Here is a 23,380-nt window from a genome sequence, read left to right as displayed (position 1 = left end):
GCAAACTTGGTCATGACTATTCATATTATTACTACTTTGAGTTATATACATTAGTGGTGCTGTCCATATTGAAAGAAACTGCTCTTTAACTCTTCAAAAAGCTAATGCAATATTTAAGCATTGAATTGTAAAGTTAATATATATGTAGAAAGACAGAAACAGCAACAGGATATAATTTTTGATACTAGTAAAGCAAATAATTGCTGTTGTAGGAAAGATCACTAGTTCACATTTTCTTGCAAAGAAATAGTCAAGTGTTTTATGGGACTAAAGTAAAGAATTCCCACAAGTAGAGATAGCTTTATTGTTCTTTTATTGAGATAATCTGCAAAAGGATTGCCTCCCACATGCCAAGTTGTGTAGCTGAGCCAGGAAAACTTGGCATTATTTGCAAATGACCTGGATGATAATGGGTTAATATCTAAAATATATAAATACCTCAGAAAACTCAGAAAAGTTGACATTTTATCTTCTTAATAGATATAATGTATTTCAAAAGCTGGTGAGACTGAAATCTGAGTAACGTAGGACTTTCCGTAAGGAATTGTACCATAATGTGAGTAGTAGTGATTTTTTTCACTTAGAAGTACATAAAATAACGGTGTCTCTTACAGTAGATGGTGTTGGCATTTTAGATTCAATGAAATATGGTATTTCAACCTTTCTGAGCCTCACTTTCTTCAGCCAAGAAATTGGTACAATAATGGTACCTTCCTCATAGGAATGTAAAGTGTACAGATCAGTGCATAGCCCATAGTAAAAACTCAATAAATGCATAAATAATATGAATTGAGATATTGAGATATTTCTGATTTTAGATTAAGGAAGGAAAATGCACAAAAAAAATTAGGGGAAAATGTCATGACAAGATTTTCCTTTATCTTGATAAGAAGTGTGGGTTATCAACTATAAAATAAGAAGATTAAAAAGACTGGTGTGAGGAACTTCATTTACTAAAGGCCTATTGTCTTTCTCCTCTATTAATCCTGTAGTTCAGTACCTCCTGGTTCATGACACTTAGTTGGTATTGTTTGCCTGAAGTTCAGTGACTGTTTAGAGGCTCCTGATATAAGGACTAATGGAAAATCATTCCAGCAAACAGATCATTCCAGCCAGCAAAATGTATCACCGTCATTATAAGACTTAGTAAAGTTGGTTGAAATACACACTTCCTGATTTTCTACACATAGTTTTTTTTTAAAGTCTTCTTGTCATGAGTTTTTAATAAAGGGAGCCAGAGAAATGGGTATTTTTAAATGGCTCCCTACTATTACTGTATTTCTTGCTTGGCGTGATATATTTTAGAAAATTCAAGTAAGGAAAGAAAAGAGTTTTATTAAAATGTCAGTAAAGATAATTTTTATAGCTTATTATTTTTATTGAAATGTAGTTGATTTACAATATTGTATGGTTTCAAGTGTACAACATAGTGATCTAATACTTTTATAGATTATATGCTATTTGAAGTTATCATAAAATATTGGCTATATTTCCTGTGCTATATAATATATTCTTGTAACTTATTATATACATAGTAATTTGTACCTCTTTATTTGCTACCCCCTCTTGCACGTCCCCCTTTCTCCTCCCCACTGGTAATCACTAATTTGTTCTATCTGTAAGCCTGTTTCTGTTATATTCATTTGTTTGTTTTAGTTTTTATATTGCATATGTAAGTGATACCATACAGTGTTTGTCCTTTTCTGTCTGACTTATTTTACTAAGCATAATATCCCCCAGGCCCATCCATGTTGTTGCAGAAGGCAAAACTTTGTTCATTTTTATGGCTGAGTAATATTCCATTCTAAGTGTGTGTGTGTGTGTGTATATATATATATATATATATATATACCACATCTTCTTTATCCATTCACCTGTTGATGGACACTTAGGTTGCCTCCATGTCTTGGCTACTGTAAATAATGCTGTGATGAACATTGAGGTGCATTATCATTCTGAATTAGTGTTTTTGGATTTTTTTTGATATATACCCAGGAGTGGAATTGCTGGATCATATGGTAGTTCTATTTTTAGTTTTTTGAGGAACCTCCATACTGTTTTCCATAGTGCCTGCACCAATTTACATTCCTAATAACAGTGTACTAAGGTTCCCTTTTCTACCCATCTTCGCCAACATTTATTATTTGTGGTCTTTTTGTTAATAGCCTTTCTGTGGTGTGGTTTTGATTTGCATTTCACTGATGATTAGCAATGTTGAGCATCTTTTCATTTGCCAATTGGCCATCTGTGTGTCTTCTTTGGAGAAATGTTTATTCAGGTCTTCTGCCCAATTTTTAATTGGGTTATTTGGGTTTTTTTTAATATTGAGTTTTCTGAGGTATTTATATAGCTTGGATATTAACCCCTTATCATCCAGATCATTTGCAGATATTTTCTCCCATTCAGTAGGTTGTCTCTTCATTTTGTCCATGATTTTCTTTTCTGTGCAAAAACTTTTAAATTTAATTAGATACCATTTGTTTATTTTTGCTTTTGTTTCCTTTGCCTTAGGAGGCAGATCGAAAAAATATTACTGTAATTTATGTCAGAGTGTTTTTTCTCATGATTGCTTTAGCTATTCAGGGTCTTTTGTGGTTTTATATAAATTTTAGGATTATTTGTTCTAGTTCTATGAAAAATGTCCTGGGTATTTTTGTAGGGATTGCATTAAATTCTGTAGATTGCTTTGGGTAGTATGGACATTTTAACAATATCAATTCTTCCAATCCATGAACATAGGATATCTTTCCATTTTTTTGCATCATTTTCAATTTTCTTCATCAATTAATCTTATATCCTGTAACTTTACTGAATGCATTTATTAGAACTAACAGTTTTGTGATGAAGACTTTAGGGTTTTATATATGTAGCATCATGTCATCTGAAAATAGGGACAGTTTTATTTCTTCCCTTCTGATTTGGATGCCTTTTATTTCTTTTTCTTGTCTGACTGCTGTGGCTAGGATTTCCAATTCTGTGATAAATGGAAGTGGAGAGAGTGAGTATCCTTGTCTTTTTCCTGACTTTGGAAGAAAAGCTTTCAGCTTTTCATTATTGAGTATGATGTTAGCTGTGGGTTTGTCCTAAGTGGCCTTTATTATGTTGAGATATGTTCCCTCTATACCCACCTTGATGAAACTTTCTCATGAATGGATGTTGAATTTTGTTAAATGATTTTTCTGCATCTATTGAAATGATCACACAATTTTTATGCTGTTTTGCAAATGTGATATATCACATTGATTGATTAGTGGACATTGAACCATTCTTGCATCCCTAGAATAAATCTCACTTGATCATGGTGTATGATCCTTTTTATATAGTGTTGAATTCAATTTGCTAATATTTTGTTAAGGATTTTTGCATCTGTATTCATCAGATATTTTGGCCTGTAATTTTCTTTTTTTGTGTGTCTTTATCTGGTTTTTATATGAGGGTAGTGGTGGCCTTGTAGAATGAATTTGGGAGTGTTCCCTCCTCTTAAATTTTTTGAAATAGTCTGAGAAGGATAAGTATTATATCTTCTTTATATGTTCGGTACAATTCCCCTGTGAAGCCGTCTGGTCCTAGACTTGTTTGCTGGGAGTTTTTTTTCTTACAAATTCAATTTCACTACTAGTAATCAGTCTGTTCAGATTGTCTGTTTCTTTTTGATTCAGTTTTGAAAATTATATGTTTCTATAAATTTATCCATTTCTTCTAGGCTGTCAAATTTGTTGTATTCCCTTATGATTTTTTGTATCTCTGTGATATTGGTTATAATTTTTCCTCTTTCATATCTTATTTTGTTTATTTAGATCCTCTCTCTTTTTTCCTTAATGAGCCTGGCTTAAGGCTTATCAATTTTGTTTATCTTTTCAAAAAAACAAAACAGCTCTTGGTTTTGTCGATCTTTTCTATTATTTTTTGGTTTCTATTTTATTTATTTCCTCTCTGGTCATTATTATTTCCTTCCTTCTGCTGACTTTAGGCTTTGTTTGCTCTTCTAATTCCTTTAGGTGGTAGCTTAGGTTGTTTGTTATCGAGATTTTTCTTGTTTCTTCAGGTAGGACTGTATTGCTATAAACTTCCCTCTTAGAACTGCTTTTGTCACATCCCACAGATTTTGGAAATTTGTCTTTCTATTTTCATTTTTCTCAAGGTATTTTCTGATTTCCTCTTGGATTTCTTCATTGGCCCATTGGTTTTTTAGTAGTATTTTGTTGTCTGCACAAGTTTATGTTTTTTCCTGTAATTGTTTTCTAGTTTCATACCACTGTGGTTAGAAAAAATACTCAATATAATTTCTGTCATCTTAAACTTGTTGAGACTTGCTTTGTAGTGTACATCTGATCTGACCTGGAGAACACTCCATTTGCACTTGAAAAGAATGTGTATCTGCTGTTTTGGGATGGAATGTCCTATGGATGTCTATTAAGCCAACTGGACCAATGTGTCATGTAAGACCACCATTTCCATATTGATTTTGTGTGTGGATGATGTGTCCATTGATGTAAGTGGAGTATTAACATCCCCTACTATTATTGTATTATTTTTAATTTCTCCCTTTACATCTGTTAGTGTTTGCTCTGTATTTTTAGGTGGTCGTCTATTACGTGCATATATGTTAATGAATGTTACATCCTCTTCTTATATTGATCCCTTTGTCATTATACAATGACCTTCTTTGTCTTTTATTATGGACTTTTTTTTTTTTTTTGCGGTACACGGGCCTCTCACTGTTGTGGCCTCTCCCATTGTGGAGCACAGGCTCCGGATGCGCAGGCTCAGCGGCCATGGCTCACGGGCCCAGCCACTCCACGGCATGTGGGATCTTCCCGGACCGGGGCACGAACCAGTGTCCCCTGCATCGGCAGGCGGACTCTCAACCACTGCGCCACCAGGGAAGCCCTGGACTTTGTTTTAACATCTATTTTGTCTGATATGAGTATTGTAACCCCAGCTTTCTTTTCATTTCCATTTGCATGAACTATCTTTTTCCATCCCCTCACTTTCAGTCCATGTGTGTATTTAGGTCTGAAGTGAGTTTCTTCTAAGCAGTATATAGATGGATCTTGTTTTTTTCTATCCAATCAGGTAACCTTTATCTTTTGATTGGAGCATTTTCCCAATGACATTTAAAGTGATTATTGATAGGTATATACTCATTGCCATTTCATTACTTGTTCTGATTGTTTTTATAATTCTTCTCTGTTCTTCTTATCTTAGTTTTCTCCCTTGTGGTTTTATGATTTTCTTTAGCAGTATACTTGTATTTCTTCCTCTCTAGTTTTTGTGCATCTGTTGTAGGTTTTTGATTTGTGGTTACCACAGGCTTCATATGTGTTGACCTATAACACTATCTACTTGTATTAAGCTGTTCTCCGTTTACATTCAAACACATTCTAAAAGATCTACATTTTTACTCCCCCATCCATGTTTTGTGTTGTTGATGTCATATTTACATTTCCATATTTATCCCATAACTCTTTATTGTATTATAGTTGATTTTACAATTTTTGCCTTTTAATCTTTATACTAGCTTATTTAAATGGTTGATCCATAGCCTTTACTATATATTTGCCTTTCCTAGTGGGATTTTTCCTTTTTCATAAATTCTCACTCATTGTTATAATCTTTTCTTTTCCACTTAGAGAATACCCTTTAACACTTTGTTTAGGGTCAGTTTAGTATTCATGATTTCTTTTTGTTTTTTTCTGTCTAAAAAGTTCTTTAACTCTCCCCAAATCTGAATGATAACCCTGCTGGGTAGAGTATCCTAGGTTGTAGGATTTTCCCTTTTAGAAGTTTAAATATATCATGCCACTCCCTTATGGCCTGCAAAGTTTCTGCAGAAAAATCACTGATAGATCTATGGGGGTTTCCTTGTACGTGACTCTTTATTTTTCTCTTGCTGGTCTTTAGAATTCTCTCTTTATCTTTAACTTTTGCCATTTTAATTATTGTGTGTCTTGGTGTAGATATCTTTGGGTTCATCTCTTTTGAGGCTCTCTGTGTTTCCTGTACCTGGATATCTGTTTCCTTCTTCAGGTTCAGGATGTTTCCAACCATAATTTCATCAAATACATTTTCAACCCCTTTCTCTCTCTCTTCTCCTTCTAGGACTCCTATAATGCAAATGATAGTATGCTTGATGAAATCTCAGAGGTCCCTTAAACTGTCCTCATGTTTAAAATTTGTTTTTCTTTTTACTGTTCTGAATGGGTGATTTCCATCATTCTATCTTGTAGATCATTTATGCATTCTTTTGTATCCCCTAGTCTGCTGTTAACTCCTAGTAGTGTGTTTTTCATTTCAGTTCTCATATTCAGCTCTGACTGATTCTTTTTATACTTTCAATTTCCTTGTCAAAATTCTCACTGTGTTCATCTGTTCTTTTCTCAAATTCAGTTAGCATTCTTATTACTAATGCTTTGAAATCTTTATCTGGTAAATTATTTATTTCTGTTTCATTAATTATTTTTTCAGAGTTTTTTCTTGTTATTTCATTTGAAACAAATTCTTTTGTCTTCTCATTTTGTTTAACTTTCTCTTAAATGTCTATGAAATTAGGTAAAACACTTAACTCTCCCAGTCTTGAAAGGGTGTCCTTGTGTGGGAGCATCCCTGTTCAGTCTGTGTGTTCCCAGTGCCTTTGGTGGGAGAGCTGGATCTAAAGTGTGCATGGGTCATGTATTCCGCCAGGGTGCATCACCTTGGTGGGAGGTGGGGCTGGAGATAGCATGGCTAGAGCCAGTCAGGGGTGAGCCAGGGCTTCTCCTATGCTCAGTGGCCATCCTCACCCTATCTGGGGTGAGGTTGGGTCCTGAGGTGCTGGAGGAGAAGCCCTGAGAATTGGGTCTGAGCTGGTTCTGTTCCCTGCAGGTGTGTGCTCTCCCCCTTCCCTGCAATGGCACCTTCACCCTAGAGGGTAGTACTGAAGCAAGAGGGGCCAGAGAAGGTGCCCATTGTGGGACAGGGCATGTGCTAAGGTGGTCTCTGCACATCAGTCAGTGTTCCAGACAGCTCCCGATCTACCAACTTTCATGAGTATCAGTCATGGCTACCCTCACCCCGTTCAGATGCAGTGCCAGGTCCAAGTCGGCTATGTCCTCACCAAGTGTGCACTGTCCAAGACAGTGGCAACCTTCACCCTAGTGGGGAACTGCGCTGGAGCTAAATGGGCTGGGGTACTCACTGGGGTGGTGACAGGAAACCAGCCAGAGCCCCAGGTAGTTTCAATCTGCTTCCACCATCTTTTCTGGGGAGTGAACAAGCATGTGCACACTCTTTACGAGTAGAGTCTCAGTTTCTTACAGCTCTCATGTAAGTTCCACTGGTTTTCTAACCAGCTATGGGGACTTGTCTTCCCACTATCAAATACCAGGGCTGGGATACTCAATATTTGGTTCAAATTCCTCACTCTCCAGGGAGGCTGTCTGAGCCCGTAATAATCTCTCTCCTCTTCTCTGTCCCCTCCTAGGAGTGTAAGTCCCGACCTGATCATTCTCCTCCCTTCCTACTTGATTGTGTGTGGATAGTTCTTTACAGCCTTGGTTGTAGAAGAGTCTTTCTGCCAGTCTCCAGTTGTTTTCAGTGAGAAGTGTTCCACATGTAGATGTATTTTTTGATGTGTTTGTGGGGGGTATGTGAACCCAGTGTCCTCCTGCTCTGCTATCTTGATCTCTTCCCCAATTTTTATACTTCTAAAATACATAAAATAGACATAAGTAAAATAAAAGATAAAAAGCTAGAAAAGAGACAAAATATTTAACATTTTTATAAAGTTATAATGTACATGAGGTGAAAAGTTGTAACTGTAAAAGTAAATGGGATTAAGCTTGAAGAAAAAGTAGAACAGTGAATAAATTTAATATCTATTTAGCTATAGCTATAAAAATATAATGGACTAGAAACATATTTTAAAACAACAAAAACATAATACTTGGAAGTGAGGGAAATAAATCATGGAAAAGAAAAAAATAATGAAATTAACACTGGCTGCAAGCATGTAAGGAATAAGATTTCATAAGGGAAAAGCTCCTTTTAAATGTGTGGAGCAGAGAGATCAACACTTTCACCGTCCTTTTCTTCATCTCATGCTTGTCTCATCCCTTATTACCCAGGAAGACATTTACATACTAGGACTCCAATGAACAGAGAAGTGTCAATGAGTATTATAATATGGAAGAACTTTGTGACTATAAAGGACCAAATGAATATGAGCTATTCTTCATTGCTTGTGTGACTGCTGATAGATGACAGAATATATCAAAGAAGATAATGTCCAAATTATTTAGATATTTTGGTAGTCAAATATTGGTAGTCAAAATATTGACTTTCCTTTGAAGGCAAATTAATTACTATTGTAGAAGACGTAATCAAATATATCACTTGTATTTATGTCAGGACATTATATACTGGTTTTAACTCTGAGTTGTCTGCTAGGTTTTACTTAAAATAAATTGGTGTTCATAGAAGCAGAGTAGGTAAGATTCCAGCATGGGAAGCTGAAACATTTTTAAACATGCTATAAGCAAAAAGATAACCATTACTTATTTTCTATGGCAAATTATAGCTGTGTACCATAAAGAATCAAGACCAGAGCAGGTGAGAAGTTAAATAATCAGGTAAGACACTTGAGAAGTTAAAAATTTATTGGTGTCCTCCTCAACTTACGTTTTCCTTCTATTTGTCCATAGACACCAAGGCCTTTTTACTGGCAGGATCAGTGTCTCCCATCATGCAACCTGGATTAGGGTAGGAAGTAGATTAATGCTTCTACCACATGAAAGAAAAAACTTCCAGAATTAATTGCAACATCATATGACCCATCTTCAGGAACTGTTTCCTCTTTGCAACATTCCTCTACAGTGATTTCTTCATTAACATTTGTATCCCACTGCTACTTGATCCCTCTCCTGAACCTCAGCCTACTTTTCTGAGGCCTCTATACCTACTACTTTATATTTTGTTGGTCCTGCTCTTGTTTCAGACTCCAACTAAGTAAGCACATATCGGAGTACCTAACCTAGTTTGAAGTTCCAGACCAGCATGAACCTCCTCTGGTGTAGTAAAGACCCTAGTTGTTGACAAACTCCGTGATGGACTAGGGCTAAGATCCACAGTACTGCAAGATCACACAACTGTCTCCTACTGTGCGGAACTAATTCAGTTTCTCCCTTTGTGTATCAACAACTACCAGAATTAAGCCTAATTTTGCTACATGAAACCACTTGGATACCGATTTGTATATCTGGCCTTCTTCTTTGCCTCCTGTATTTTATATCTAAGAAAAGAAATGGGTTGATTTTTTTTAAGCAGGAACACCTGGAAGAGAATCCATGGTATTCTGAGTATTTGCTATGCTCACAGTCCCTTTCTGAATAAAGTGCCCAGAAGTGTTTCCTTGTGCATTAGTTGCCTTGCTCTGTATGATATATTCCAAACGTCCTAGCCAAAAGTAGATCTGGGATCAGCACTTGAGTCCAAGACAGTAATCTTTAGATTTCCCCAAAACCTATTAAATATCATATCTTGAGAACAATGACCAACAGAGACACCTTGCTGTAAACTAACTAATCTAGTCAGTTCCTCTCTCTTGGGGAGGATATACATAGGAGAAGGAACTCAAGCAACATAGCTTTGGTAAATTTACATAGAGAAAATGAATGAGCAAAGGCCATTGAGATAAAGAAGAAAATGGAGAGAGAATAGTAGCCAAAATAGAAGCAGACATAGATACCATAAGCTGATAGAAAGAAACAATATTTGGGCCTTTGAAGCAATCAAGATAAAGCAATGGAACTCCCACTACTGAGCAGACAAGATAGGCTGCCATCTTATTCTGAATGATGGTTCTATTTCTTTACGAGATCTGAATTGTTTAGCTACTGAGAGAGTGTTTGGGCTTTCTTACTTTCTGTGTAACATTATGATAAGTTGCATCAACTGAATTAGCCACTGAGTCTGTTCATTTTAATCCTAAACAGCATAAACACAAAAATTATCTCATGCATTGGTTCTCAGATTAACATCATCATCATCATTTGGGAATTTGTTAAAAATGTAAATTCTTAGGCCCCATTCCAGACCTACTGAATCAGAAACTCTGGAAGTAGGACCTCGCAATACATGTTTTATAACCGCCCTCCAAATGATTTAAGGCTAACTAAAGTTTACAAACAACAAATTTAGTAATCTCATGTGATTACTCTTATAAATTATCAAACTGATGCATATTCTTTACTGGGCACCTACTGTGTGCCAGAAATTATATAAATTATTGCATATATGCAATTCTCATAATCACCATAAATATAGATATTATCATTCTACTTTACAGATGATGAACCAGTAATTTAAAGAGGATGAGTAACTTTTCCAAAGACATGTATATCTTTGGACACACACTTACATACACACACACACACACACACACACACACACACACACACACATATACAGCTGGCCGAATTGAGGTTAAGAATATAAGAATACCTCATGTATTTTACTCTCAGGCCATTGCTCTTTCTACTATTACATAATACTTGCTGAAAATGAGATATGTAGAGATTGTGATTTGCTTATTGTTGCTCCAAAAATCAGTTGCAGAGCCAAGACAAAAAACCAGATTTTCTGTTTCTTGTTTTGCTTGTTATATCTAATACAGACTTCCATTTCATACAACATCATGGAATATTGCTATAACTTTCATTAGAATAAGGACTGTGCTTAATATTCAATTCTCAATAATTATTATGAATAAATCAACATTTGTGAACTAGAAGGACCTCTAAAAGAGGTGTAATCCACTAACTGAGCAGTATCTGAATGTGCAACATAAGAAATGTAAAATTAAAAAAATAAAATATTCAAATTAGACTTCATAAGTATCTATTTTTAAAATTAGATAATAAAGTAAAAAGTAATCACAAAACTATAAATAATTCAGAACTACTCAAGAACTTCATGAAAAAATTTAAAACTCTATGTAACAGTATTAGAGGAGACTAGGATAAGTTGAGAGATATACAATTTAATGAATAAAATGACAACTTTCATATATGTGATTTCTTTCTCAAATCTATGAATTCAATGTGATGTAATCAGTACTATGGCAAGAATTTTATTTTTTTAGTAAATGACAAGTTGATTCTAAAATTATGGCAGAATAAGGGCATGAATAGGTAAAACAAAGAGTGTTGATCCTAGTACACATTAAGACAGGCTATAAAGCCTTAGTAGTGGGAAAAAAAAAAAGGTAGCATTTTCTCAGTACAGATAAATAGGCCAGTGGAACAGAATAAAGAACACAGCTACAGATTAATGTATCTAAGAACTTGTCATATGATGAAAGAGGCACTTCAAGGATAATTGTTCAATAGGTGTGATGACTAACTTTGTTCTCTATTTGGTAAAATGAAGTTGGCTCTCTACTTCACATTATGCAAAAAGGTGATTTCTAGGTTAATGGAATGTGACTAGAAAAAAGTTAATGTTTAAAATGAAAGAAATACCTTGTGACACAGAGGTAGGAAAAGGTTAGACAAGATTCCCAATAGCGTCAAATATTGGCTTATAATTTATGAATTAGATTGCATTAAGTCAAAGATTTCTGTTCAATGAAGGAAGCTATAGACAGTGCTAAAAGGTGGGCGACAGATATCTAAATCCAACAAGAGATTAATATTTAGAATAAACAAGGAATTCTTGGAAAATCTACACAAGAATTTCAGGAAGCCTAGTAAACATACAAATAGCCAGTTCATACACACAAAACAGTCCTAAATAGCTAAGAATTATATCAAGAAATGCTCAGTTATATTTGAAATTAGAGAAATACAAAATATAGCATTGTAATAATGTACATTCATCAGCATGGAAAAATTTTGAAAGCCAGCCAATATTAAAGTGTTTGTGATTATGTGGGGGTGTGCCAGTTATCTATTGCTACATGACAAACCTCCCCAAAACTTAGTGGCTTAAAATACTAGAGCATCGGTATTGCCCATGATTCTGATTTGTGCAGAGCTTACTCTTCTCAGCTCTACTTGTGGTCAGTTGTAGTGAACTAAGTCTGGGGGATGGAGTCATCTGAAGACTTGTTCACTCAGATATTAGCTTTTGATCCTGGCTGTTTGCTGAAATGCCCACACATCGCCTCTCCATCTGGCCTGGGCTTTCTCAAAACATGGTAACCAAGTTCCAAGGCCAGAGTCCTGAGAGAGTGAGAGTTCCCAGCAGAAGTCATATTATCCTTTTATGACCCAACCTCAGAAGTCTTGCAGCATTACTTGCTTTGCTGAGGCAGTCGTAAAGCCCTTTCGAAGTTCAGTGCCTCTTTCTTGGAGAATAGCAAAGTTCTGGAAGGGGATGTGAAGTCAGAAATATTGATCTGATGAATTTTAGAAAGTATGAGTTGCTACATGAAGAAAATGGAACTATCTTGTATTATGGTGGGACTATAAACTGATAATTCTGGAGAAAAGATTTGGAGAAATAATGGAATGAAGTATACCAAATTCCAATGCCCTAGCAATCCCCTTCTAGGATATATACTTCCAAAGACACTCTATCCTATTTCCTTAAGGGTTGCCCAGGGATGTTTAATGTAGCCTTGTTTGTGCCAGTAGGAAGTTGAAGTCAGCCTAAGCATTTAACCCTATGGGAGTGGATAAATATTGTGGAATTACACTATGTAATGTTAAATAACACTCAGAAGATGAATTCAATGAATATGCAGAAAATGATTAGATTTTAGAAATTGTGTTTAGGGCTAGAAAAAGAAATTTTAAGTTTGTTAAAAAATATATACAAATACAAAACACCACTAAATAGTTTCAAAGATATATACATATCTAGGAAATACAGAAATTAGTTTGAAGGTTAATGTTTTAGTTCTAGCAGTTCTAGCAAACTGCCAGACCCCCAAATAAAAATTATAGGTGGTATGGAGATCAAATAACAAATAAAAATGGTTAAAACACTACATGTCTTTTATGGTATGTGTATATTGGTGAATTTTAAATTTATATTTCAAGTTTTATATACATATATATGTATTTTCAGTTAAGGTTGAGAAAGCTAAACTTTTGTGGATTGGTCATTAACATACGAGTGGGTATATCTATTCCTCTTTACCTAACAAAATAAAATAATTCACATGTAACTTATTTCTATTTCAGATTCTGATCAAGAATCCAGTGTTTGTGTACCTATCCCTGTCCAGAGCTTCAGAATATTTAATTATCATTGGAGCATCTGAATTTTTGCCTCTATACATAGAAAATCAGTTTATATTAACACCCAGTGAAGCAACTGCACTTGCAGGTAGACATGTCCATTTGTACTCATTATGAAATTTTTATGTAAAGTTTTCTTATATGCATTTATGAACTATTTCAAATAAGCAGAAAGTAGAAGGAGTAGTAGCATTTGCTTAAACTTTAAATATCTAAGGTCTGCTTGCTGAAATTTTTAAAATATGAGCACTTTGCCATCATTGCATCAATAGTTTTTAACACATAAAACTTTGTAAGACTTCTGTACCTCTTCTTTATCCCATTTCTCTCCCTCCCCCCCCCATAGGTAACAACTCTTCTAAAGTTAGAATTCATCCTTCTCTCACATTTAAATATTTTTACCTCTGATGTACCTATGTGCATACAATCTGTTTCTAAAATTCATATATCATTTTGTATGTACTCTTCTGTTACTTTCATCTGAAATTATGTTCCTCAATTCATGTTGATCTCTATTTAGTGCATTTTAACAGTGCTGTGGGATTCTATTTTATGAATACTGTTTATTTATCCATATCATATAAAAGGATATGAAGTTGCCCCCAACTTTTTCACTTTTCCAAACAGTGCAGTAACAAATAGACTTGTACATGTCTCCTTGTGCACATTTGTAAAAGTTGATCTATATTTAGACGTTCAAGAGGCATTGCTATTGTGTACATCAGTTTTACTAGATATTGAGAATTGGCTGTCCAAGAGGTTGCAAATGGAATTAAATGTTTTACAGTTCCAGCATTAATGGAAAGATGGTAAATGTGATCATTTATTTTATGCTATAGAAAGTCAGAGATGCATACTGTAACTTGCAGGTAACCAGTAAAAGGATAGTAAGAAGAATAGTAAATGAATATATTTATTTGAAAATTTTTACTAATAATTTAAAAAAATAAGAAAGGGAAAAAAGAAGGAACATAAAACATGTGGGCCAAATAAAAAACAAATGTTAAGGTGTGCAAAAACATTGACTATCAGCCTATTATTGAGTAGATTTTGTGATAAAGGGCATGCCACTGTCAGACTGCACATAGTCCAAAAGCCAAACATGACACAGTTTCAGGGGCCATGACAGATTTTTCCACAGGTATACCACATTGTTTGACACTCTGATTAATTAATAGAGATAGGGACTAAATCCATTCAATTTGTTTCATAGAGTATTTAATTAAGGCTCATATCAACAGGACTCCAAAGAACAGGATAAGGCCACTTGCAGTATTGGCCTCAATCATGCTGGCAAATTCCTGGACCAAGCCAGCTGAACAAATTTCTTGACCCTCAGGGTCTACCTTAGAAAGCAAGATGGCTTTCTCCTAAAGTTTCCATATTGACCTTTCCACTTAGCCTGAGGTATTAATCCAGGCATAGAAGAATGCATTAGCAATTGCATATATTCTACCCTGGCCTGCAAGGATGAAGTTTTGGTCAATTCTGTCATCCATAACAATGATGATCAGTGACTGAGGCTGGCCAGAGTGCTTTCCGGGGATGAGGTGTCATTGATTATTTCAACTAAAATTAGGGACAAATTTTATACCACCTTTTCTAGTTGGATTACTCTTAGAGTAATAAAGATAACTTCCCTCAGGGTACATATAAATAATGTATCAGTAGTCCCTCTGGAAATCTTCCCTGAGTAACCAAAAGTAAGTACATTTAAGAGATTTCCACTGTCTTCTGAGGGCTCTGTGATACTGGTGGTGTTTCTTTAATCATGTGAAGATCTCTTGTGACCCACCCCCATGGCTTGGAACACACCAATTCCAGTTGACAAGTAAGGCTTGTCAAATGGTTAGTGGTGAGTCTGTTTTGGTTCATCTCAAAATGAGAATATCAGTCCACAGAATCACAAAGTCTCTGTGGGTCAGAGCTTTGGTTGTGACAAGGGGTCAGTAGTAAGCTGAGTTGCTTTTAAATGTACCTGTTTCAGGGAGTCGGTGAGTCCTATACAACCAACGATGCTTCTGAGTGGGGACTTCCTCCCTTCTCTATAGGCTCCAGCAAACAAAATCATCAGTCATGGAGCCTTGTAGCTCAAATAGGTTATTAGGTTTGTGGTACCTCAAAGTAGGGAGCATACCACAGCTCGCGGATTAGCATCCAGTGTAGGCCTGTGGGTTAGCTGTTATACAAGACCAAAGAGAATGCCCAAGTGAATCGGCTACTGTCTCTAATACTCAAGAATCCAAAGTGATGCTAGGCTGGCTTTTGTTTGGGGGAAGGGAGACAATTTTTCCTTAACCTCCAGAGTGATAGAGCATTGTGATTTTGTCTGCAGAATCCCCCCAAAACTCGACGAGCAGACTTCTGGATTTTGTTAGGCTTGATCAGTCACCCTTGCTGGTGATGGTGTGCTAATACCAGAGTCAGAGCCATTGAGTCAGGCTTCTGACCCTACAGCCAACTGAATAACGTCTGTCACTGAAAGCTTTGGGCATCATAGTGTAGTGGTAGTCACAATAAATTCTGACCTGCCCCCTTGTAGTAAATGGAAGAGGAATTTAGGTACTCCTGAGGGAATACTGCAAATGTATATTTGTGGCCTGGTAGCATGAATGAGAATTAGTCTTTTTCTTTGGGTGCTAGAGGGATGCAAAAGAAGACTTTGGCAATGTCCCGGACAGTGTATCCAGTGCCATCGGTCTGTGCCAAAAATTTAGTTACATCACAGTGTATGGAACGTCCAGGGCTATAGGAACAATGGAATTCAATTGGTGGTTAATCCACTGTAAACCTCAAGCCCCTGGTAATTTTTTTCACTGAACATAAGGTCTGTTGAATTGAGATACTGCAATTCTTACTACTTCTGCTTCATGTGAGTCCATAATGAGAGTTGGGTCTTTACTTTTTCCTCCTGAGATTCTATGTTGTTCCTGTTGGACCATACTTGAGGAGCAAGGGTAACAATTTATGTGTTCCAGTATCACTTTTGGAGTTTAGAGCATATACAGTACAAGCCTAAAATAGGTAAAAAATAATTACCTATTTTATATTTTGAAATTGGAGCCACAGCATTAGTATAGTGAAGCCATAACAAAAGTGCTCTAAAAGGGGATCTATCTGGTTTATCCAAGCATGTTCACTATAGAAATACCCTAGAAAATATGAAATAAAAAGCAGTCAGTACTTCTACTTGTAGGATATACAGCATCAGAGGGTAGTGGAGAATTGTTGCCCAATAAATAGAGTAGTAGTTATAGTACATTTAAATAAAGACAAATCTTGACCTCTACCTCACTACATACATAGATACCAATTCTAGATGGATTGCAGATCTCAATGTGTATGGTAAAACAATAAAACTTTTTAGAATAAGGCATAGGAAAATATCTTCATGGCTTGGAGAGGACAAAGATTTATTAAACAGGACACAAATTACATAGTCATAAAGAAAAATGTGCTGTTACATTAAAATTAAGAACTTCTGTTCATCAAATGTCAGCATGAAGAGTGAAAATGCATGCAAAACAACCTTTTCAATAGAAATATTCTACAAAGTGTTTGTGTCCAGAATATGTAAAAAATCTGACAATAATAAAAAGGCAGATAATCCAATAAAGATGGACAAAAGACTTGAACAGACATTATATAAAAGATGATATCAATTGGCCAATATTCATGTGAAAATGTGCTCACCTTCAGTGGTTTTTCAGGGAAATGCATATTAAAATCACAATGCAATACTATTACCCATTCACCAGAATTGCTAAAATGAAAAAGAAAGATATATGTTGGCATGGATGTGGAACAATTGACATTTTATCCACTACTGGTGAGAATGTAAATTGGTTTATCATTTTATAAATCTGTTTGGCAGTATCATAAAAATCTGAACCTATACATATTCCCTCACCCAGGAATTCAACTCCTAGTTATATACCCAACATAAGTTCTTCTCTTAAGAATATACCCAACAGAATGCAAACATTTACAAAATGACATATACATGAATTTTTAAAGTAGCAGCACAATTTGCAACATCACAGTGAATAAATAAGTTGTATTGTATGCATATACTAGAATGCTATTCAGCAATGAGAAGGCATGAACTATTGTTATATACAAAAACATGGGTGGATTTTTCAAACATCATGTCCAATAAAAGAAGCCATAATGTATGCATACTTTATGATTCATATTTTATAAAATCCTATAGGTGCATGAAAGAGCCTCTGGCCTTCTGGTAATGTTTGATTTTTTTACCTGGGTGTGGTTACGTAGTTATGTTCACTTTGAAAATTCATCAAATGTGTAATATTGATTTGTATATTTTTCTGTACACCAATAAAGTATTTACATAAGAAGTTTATTGGAAGTTCTGTGCTTTGCAGTTGAATTTTCAACTGTTTTATGTCCTTTTAGGGTAGTCTTTCATGGACCCAGCTATTTAATTTTTGAACTCCCAGTGTCCAGTATTTTCTTATTGCCTAAGGCAATAAGCCTGACAGCCAATACTTTCTTAGCTGAGTTGTGTTCTCAGTTTTCTGCTCACAGATGTAATTGGTTTTCTTAACTCTATAGTTGTTGGGTTCAAACTGAATAAACCTAGGGTTCTCTGGCATTGTGGGTAGGGATAGGAATTGGGGATCAAACATTTTATATAGACGGCCATCCAATCCTCTTGTTTTTTAAGTCTACCTCACTCTTGCTTTCAGTCATACCTACTGCCCTTAATTTCTGAGATTATGAGGTAAAATGTGGTTTACTTCTTCTTGACTTCTTAACTGCAGCCTTGTTGCTCACCCTCTGATTCTCTTCCAATTCCCATAATTTTCTTAATAAACATTACCACTACACTATTTGTACTTTTTTGCTTTCTAATAAATGAATTTGTCTGTAAATTCTACCTTTTAACAAATACTCATATAATGTTTACTATGTGATTATACACTGTTCTAAGCACTTAAATATTAACTCATTTAGTTCTCCTAACAAGTTATAATGGAGGTATCGTTAGTTATAGATTTTTAGTAGCATCTCATACATTTAGATGTATTTAATTTGTATTATTGTTCAGTTCTAAGCATTTTTAATTCTCATCAGCGTATTTTTACTTAAGCCATGAATTATTGAAAAGAGATTTTTAGTTTGTAGAAATAGGCTCTTCTCTTTTGAAATAACTGCTTGTTCAAATCAATTAATACTTTCCATATCTTTAATAGTGTTGTAAGCTAAATCTCTGTCTCTGAGAAAGCTGAGTTAGAACACTTTGTTTATAGATTTTTAATTTTCTTGAAATCTAGGCAGTGTTTACATAATTTGTTTTATGCATTGTCATTAGGTATATACATGTTCATGATCTACATTTTCATGGTACATATATTTTCACTGCTTTATTTTCAAGCTTTCCTTTTTTAAAAATATCAAATTTGATACTTTATCTTTTTAATAGTTTTGTCCATTTATCATTATTGTAAATTCTGACATATTTAAGTAATTTTTAACTTTTTAATTGTACATTTTGTTTATTACACTTCTCTTTTGCTTCTTCCCCCCCCCCCCCACTATTCTGTCCTCTCTCAATGGACTCATTTTTTATTCATTTTATCCCCCTCGGTTGGTTTAGGAAATTTTCACTACTCACTTTCAGTTTACTAACCCCACTCCTCAGGATTGTGTATGTGTGTTTGGTCTAGGTTATTAATTTTATCTTTTTAAAAAATTAGCTATAATTATAATTCTTTTGCAAGTTACAGGCTCTCTGGCAGCTTTTACAATTTACACTTTAATCTTGATGTTATGAAGTTTCCTTACCTTATGTGATTTAATATTTATTTATTTTTACTCTTTCTCAGTAATTGGAGTGTACTTTTATTCCCAGGACTAATATTTCTTTCTTTTTTTTTTTTTTTTTTTTTTTGCGGTACGCTTGCCTCTCACTGTTGTGGCCTCTCCCATTGTGGAGCACAGGCTCCGGATGCACAGGCCCAGCAGCCATGGCTCACGGGCCCAGCCGCTCCGTGGCATGTGGGATCTTCCCAGACCGGGGCACGAACCCGTGTCCCCTGCATCGGCAGGCAGACTCTCAACCACTGCGCCACCAGGGAAGCCCATATTTCTTTAATTATTGAAATTTCTCATTCTTAGCTACAAATTTTCAAATGTTGTTCCTCTGGTATGCCTTTTATTGTATTTCTTCTCACAACTGCTGTAAAACATTTTGTGGAGCCTCTTATTCTAGGTCCTTTAGGCCTATAGCTTCAGCCCCACTCACAAATTTGTATTTCTCTTAGGGATCAGGGTTTGTTCAGGTATTTATTAATATTATGCCTTTAAGTTTTGTCTCGGTCTCTTAGTTAAATCTATGTTTGCTCTATGTTTAGAGCAGAGGGGATTACCTCAAAGTATGAATTTCTGTACTATCTTTAGCTATTTTTAACTGTGTTTTCTCTTCCTCCGTTCTTTTAGGACTTGTTTTAATTCCAGGAGGTGCTCTTGGCCAGATTCTGGGAGGTATCATTATTTCCAAGTTACAAATGTCTTGTAAAGGCCTTATGAGATTTGTAATGGTTACATCTGCTGTAACACTTGTACTCCTTGCATTTGTAATTTTTGTACACTGTGATTCAATACCATTTGCTGGGATCACTGAAGATTATGGCGGGTAAATATAATTTTATATATATGAGATTTTTACATCTAATCCCAACAATATATTTGTTTGTTGATTAATAATTATTTATCCAGTAAGCCTAATATGCTCATATCATTCTTGGCATTATTGAACATGTAAAAGAAACATAAGGCATAGTTTCACCTTTCACTTTAAAGGCAGAAATATCATAATGATAGCTTGTAGTATGACTGCTTATGCATTCATTCTAAAGAAAAAAAAACATATTGAAATTAATCAGCACCCAGAAGTAGAAATCTGTATTAAAGTGAGTAGCAACTAGGAGACCATACTGTCTATACAAATCCAGTCTTACCTTTGTTTTTGAATTGGTGTGTCTGCCTTCTTATCAAAGAATGGAACTGAAGACATCTGAAAGTATACATGAGTAATGTCTCCTTTAGGTTAAACATGCAAAAATTCAAAGAACTGGGCAGAGATTGATGTTAAAGAAGAGAAACAGAACTGGAATTGGAAACCAAAGGACTAAGCAAGTAAAATAAGTATAGAAAACAAGACTTACACTTGAGCTACAATGAAGTGGCTTATGGCAGACAAATGCTCCCACTGAGAACACCTAGAAAAGCTGAATAACATTTTAAAAATGTGTTTAAAGGCATCAGACAGTTGTTTAGGCAACTAGGAATTTAAAGACCAAAATCCTGGAGAAAGGCAAACCTTGTGAGGAGAAGCAATCTTCTGCAGTTGTGTTTTACCCTGAGTATATTTACTATTTCTGGACATTGGCAAGAAGCTGGCAATTCCAGCAAAGTGGGCAAAACGCATCTAATAAGATGACAAAAAACTGGCACAGATTTTTGACTGACCTTTGAGCCTAAAGAGACAAAAATTAGGACATTAAAAAGAATACCAGATGAAAATATAAACTACACAAAGAAGAGCAAAGGAAATTGTAACTAGGTAAATCATTTTTTCTTATTTAAATCTCTTTAAAAACAATTGTTTAAAACAGATTAACATGCAATATGGGTTTACATGAAGTGCTGTCATATGTTGGTAGCCTGTATTAAGTCAAAATGTATAGTGTAAACCCTGAAGCAACCACTAAAAAACAATGAATATAGCTAATAAGCCAACACAGGAGTTAAAATAGAATTTTCCAAAACTGTTTGATCTCAAAGTAGGCAGAAAAGTAGAAAAAGAGAACAAAGAAGAGATAGAATAAATAGAAAACAAATAGAAAGAGGATATATTCAAACCTGACCACATTAGTAATCACATTAAATGCAAATTGTTGTAGTATCTCAGTTAAAAGGCAGATAATCTTCAGTTTAATTTCAAAAAAGCAAGACTATATGCTGCATGAAAGAAATGCACTTCAAATACAGACACAAGTAGATTATGTGTAAGAGGATGGGAAAAGATATAACATGTTAACAGTAGTCAAAAGAAAGCTCATATCAGTGACCAAGCAGATTTGAGAGCAAACAATATTAGCAGGAAAAAATAATGTCATTATGTACTATAAATTGGCCAATTCATCAAAAATTAATAACAATCCTAAATGATTCTGAACTTAATGAAAGAGCTTTAAAATATGTGGAGCAAAAACTTATACACTGCAAGGAGAAATGTAGAAATTCACAAGTGTAGTCAGCTATTTCAGTATTCCTCTCTTAGTAGAAGTAGGGAAAAAAAAAAACAGTGATGATAAAAAAGATTTGAATAACAGTCAACCAACTTGACCTAATTGACATTTGTAGAACATGTCATGTAACAAAGCAAAATATGCTTTCTTTTCAAGAGTGCCTAAAATAGGGGCTTCCCTGGTGGCGCAGTGGTTGAGAGTCCGCCTGCCAATGCAGGGGACACGGGTTCGTGCCCCAGTCCGGGAAGATCCCACATGCCGCGGAGCGGCTATGCCCGTGAGTCATGGCCGCTGAGCCTGCGTGTCCAGAGCCTGTGCTCCGCAACAGGAGAGGCCACAACAGTGGGAGGCCCGTGTACGGCAAAGAGACAAACAAAAAAAAGAATGCATAAAATACTTACCAAAATAGACCATATTCTATGAAACAAAACTCAGTAAATTTAAAGGATCAAATAATAAAATGGAAGTAAAATTTCTGACCATGATGGGATTAAATTAGAAATAATAAAAAAAGATTTCTGAAAAAGCCCCAGATATCTGGAAACTGAAAAAACCTTCTATATAAACTTTGGGTCAAATAATTTCTCCTAAAGGGAAATTGTAAAATATTTTGAAGTGAATGAAAATGTAAACACACATTAAAAAATTTGTGGGAGGCTGTTAAAGCAGTATGTAGGGCAAAATGTATAGCATTAAAAGTCTGTATTAGAAAAGAAAAACGTCTCAAACCAGTGACATTTGTTTCTACCTTAAAAAACTATAAACATCAAAGCAGACTGATTGTAAATTAAGTAGAACAAAGCATGCAGTTGAGATCAGAACAGAAATCAGTGGAGTAGAAATGAGAAAAACAATGGAGAAAATCAGTAAAATCGCAGGTGTTATTTTGAGAAAATTGATGAAATTGCTAAACCACTACAGAGAGAAAATTACCAAAATCAGAAGTTAGAGATCTGTTTTTAGTATAGGTTCTACTCATATAAAAAGGTAATAGGTTAATATTATGAACAACTTTATGCCCATAAATTTAACAACTACCATGAAATGGGTAAAACCTTTGAAAGACAAAAACTCACTTAAGAAGAAATAGCTAATTTTTGTATCTAGCAAATAAATCAAATTTGTAGTTAAACACTTTCCCACAAAGAAAACTCCAGGCCCAAATGTTTTCATTGGGGAATTCTACCAAACATTTTAAAAAATCTGTTCTTATACAAATTCTTCTAGAAAATTGAAAAGGAATGGATACTCCCTAACTCATTCTATGAGACCTGCATTATCCTGATCTCAAAACCAGACCAAGACATTGTAAGAAAGGAAAACTATAGACCTATATCACTCATGAGTATAGATGCAAAAATTCTTAACAGAACTTTAATAAATGGAATCAAATAGTATATTTGGAAAGGAAACTAAATTATGATCAAACAAGATTCATATAGAGATGCAAGGATAGTTTAATAGTTTAAAAATCGATTGATACATAATCTACCATATAAATAAACTAAAAATGAAAAAAATTTATAATCTCAATCGATGTCAAAAATGCTTGATAAAGTGCAACATCTATTCCTGATCAAGTACAAAACTAATAATGGAAGGGATTCTATGAAAATGTACAGCTAACATCATACTTAGTGATGATTATAGACTGAATGTTTGTGTTTCCCCCTCCTTCCAGATTCATATGTTGAAGCCCTAATCCCCAATATGATAGTATTATGAGATGGAACCTTTAAGAGATAATTAGGGTTAGGTAAGATCATGAGGGTGGACACCCCATGAAGGGATTAATGTCCTTCTAAGAAGAGGAAGAGGCCAAAGCTTTCCCTCTATTGACTGTGTGAGGATAACAATGAGGAAGGTGATGTTCTGCAA

General features: G+C 34.9%; 1 protein-coding gene across 1 annotated transcript in view; it reads left to right on the top strand.

The window, feature by feature from the left end:
* The window catches only part of SLCO6A1 (solute carrier organic anion transporter family member 6A1), a 95,103-nt gene that overhangs the window by 30,339 nt on the left and 41,384 nt on the right, over positions 1 to 23,380 (top strand). The window contains exons 7-8 of the mRNA XM_060146327.1: positions 13,167 to 13,311; positions 19,689 to 19,884. Of these exons, the coding sequence (XP_060002310.1) occupies positions 13,167 to 13,311; positions 19,689 to 19,884 (341 nt within the window). The remainder of the gene's footprint in view (positions 1 to 13,166; positions 13,312 to 19,688; positions 19,885 to 23,380) is intronic.

This window comes from Lagenorhynchus albirostris, chromosome 3, assembly GCF_949774975.1.
Source record: "Lagenorhynchus albirostris chromosome 3, mLagAlb1.1, whole genome shotgun sequence".
Lineage (NCBI taxonomy): Eukaryota > Metazoa > Chordata > Mammalia > Artiodactyla > Delphinidae > Lagenorhynchus > Lagenorhynchus albirostris.
This window is presented reverse-complemented; position numbering and strand designations above follow the sequence as displayed.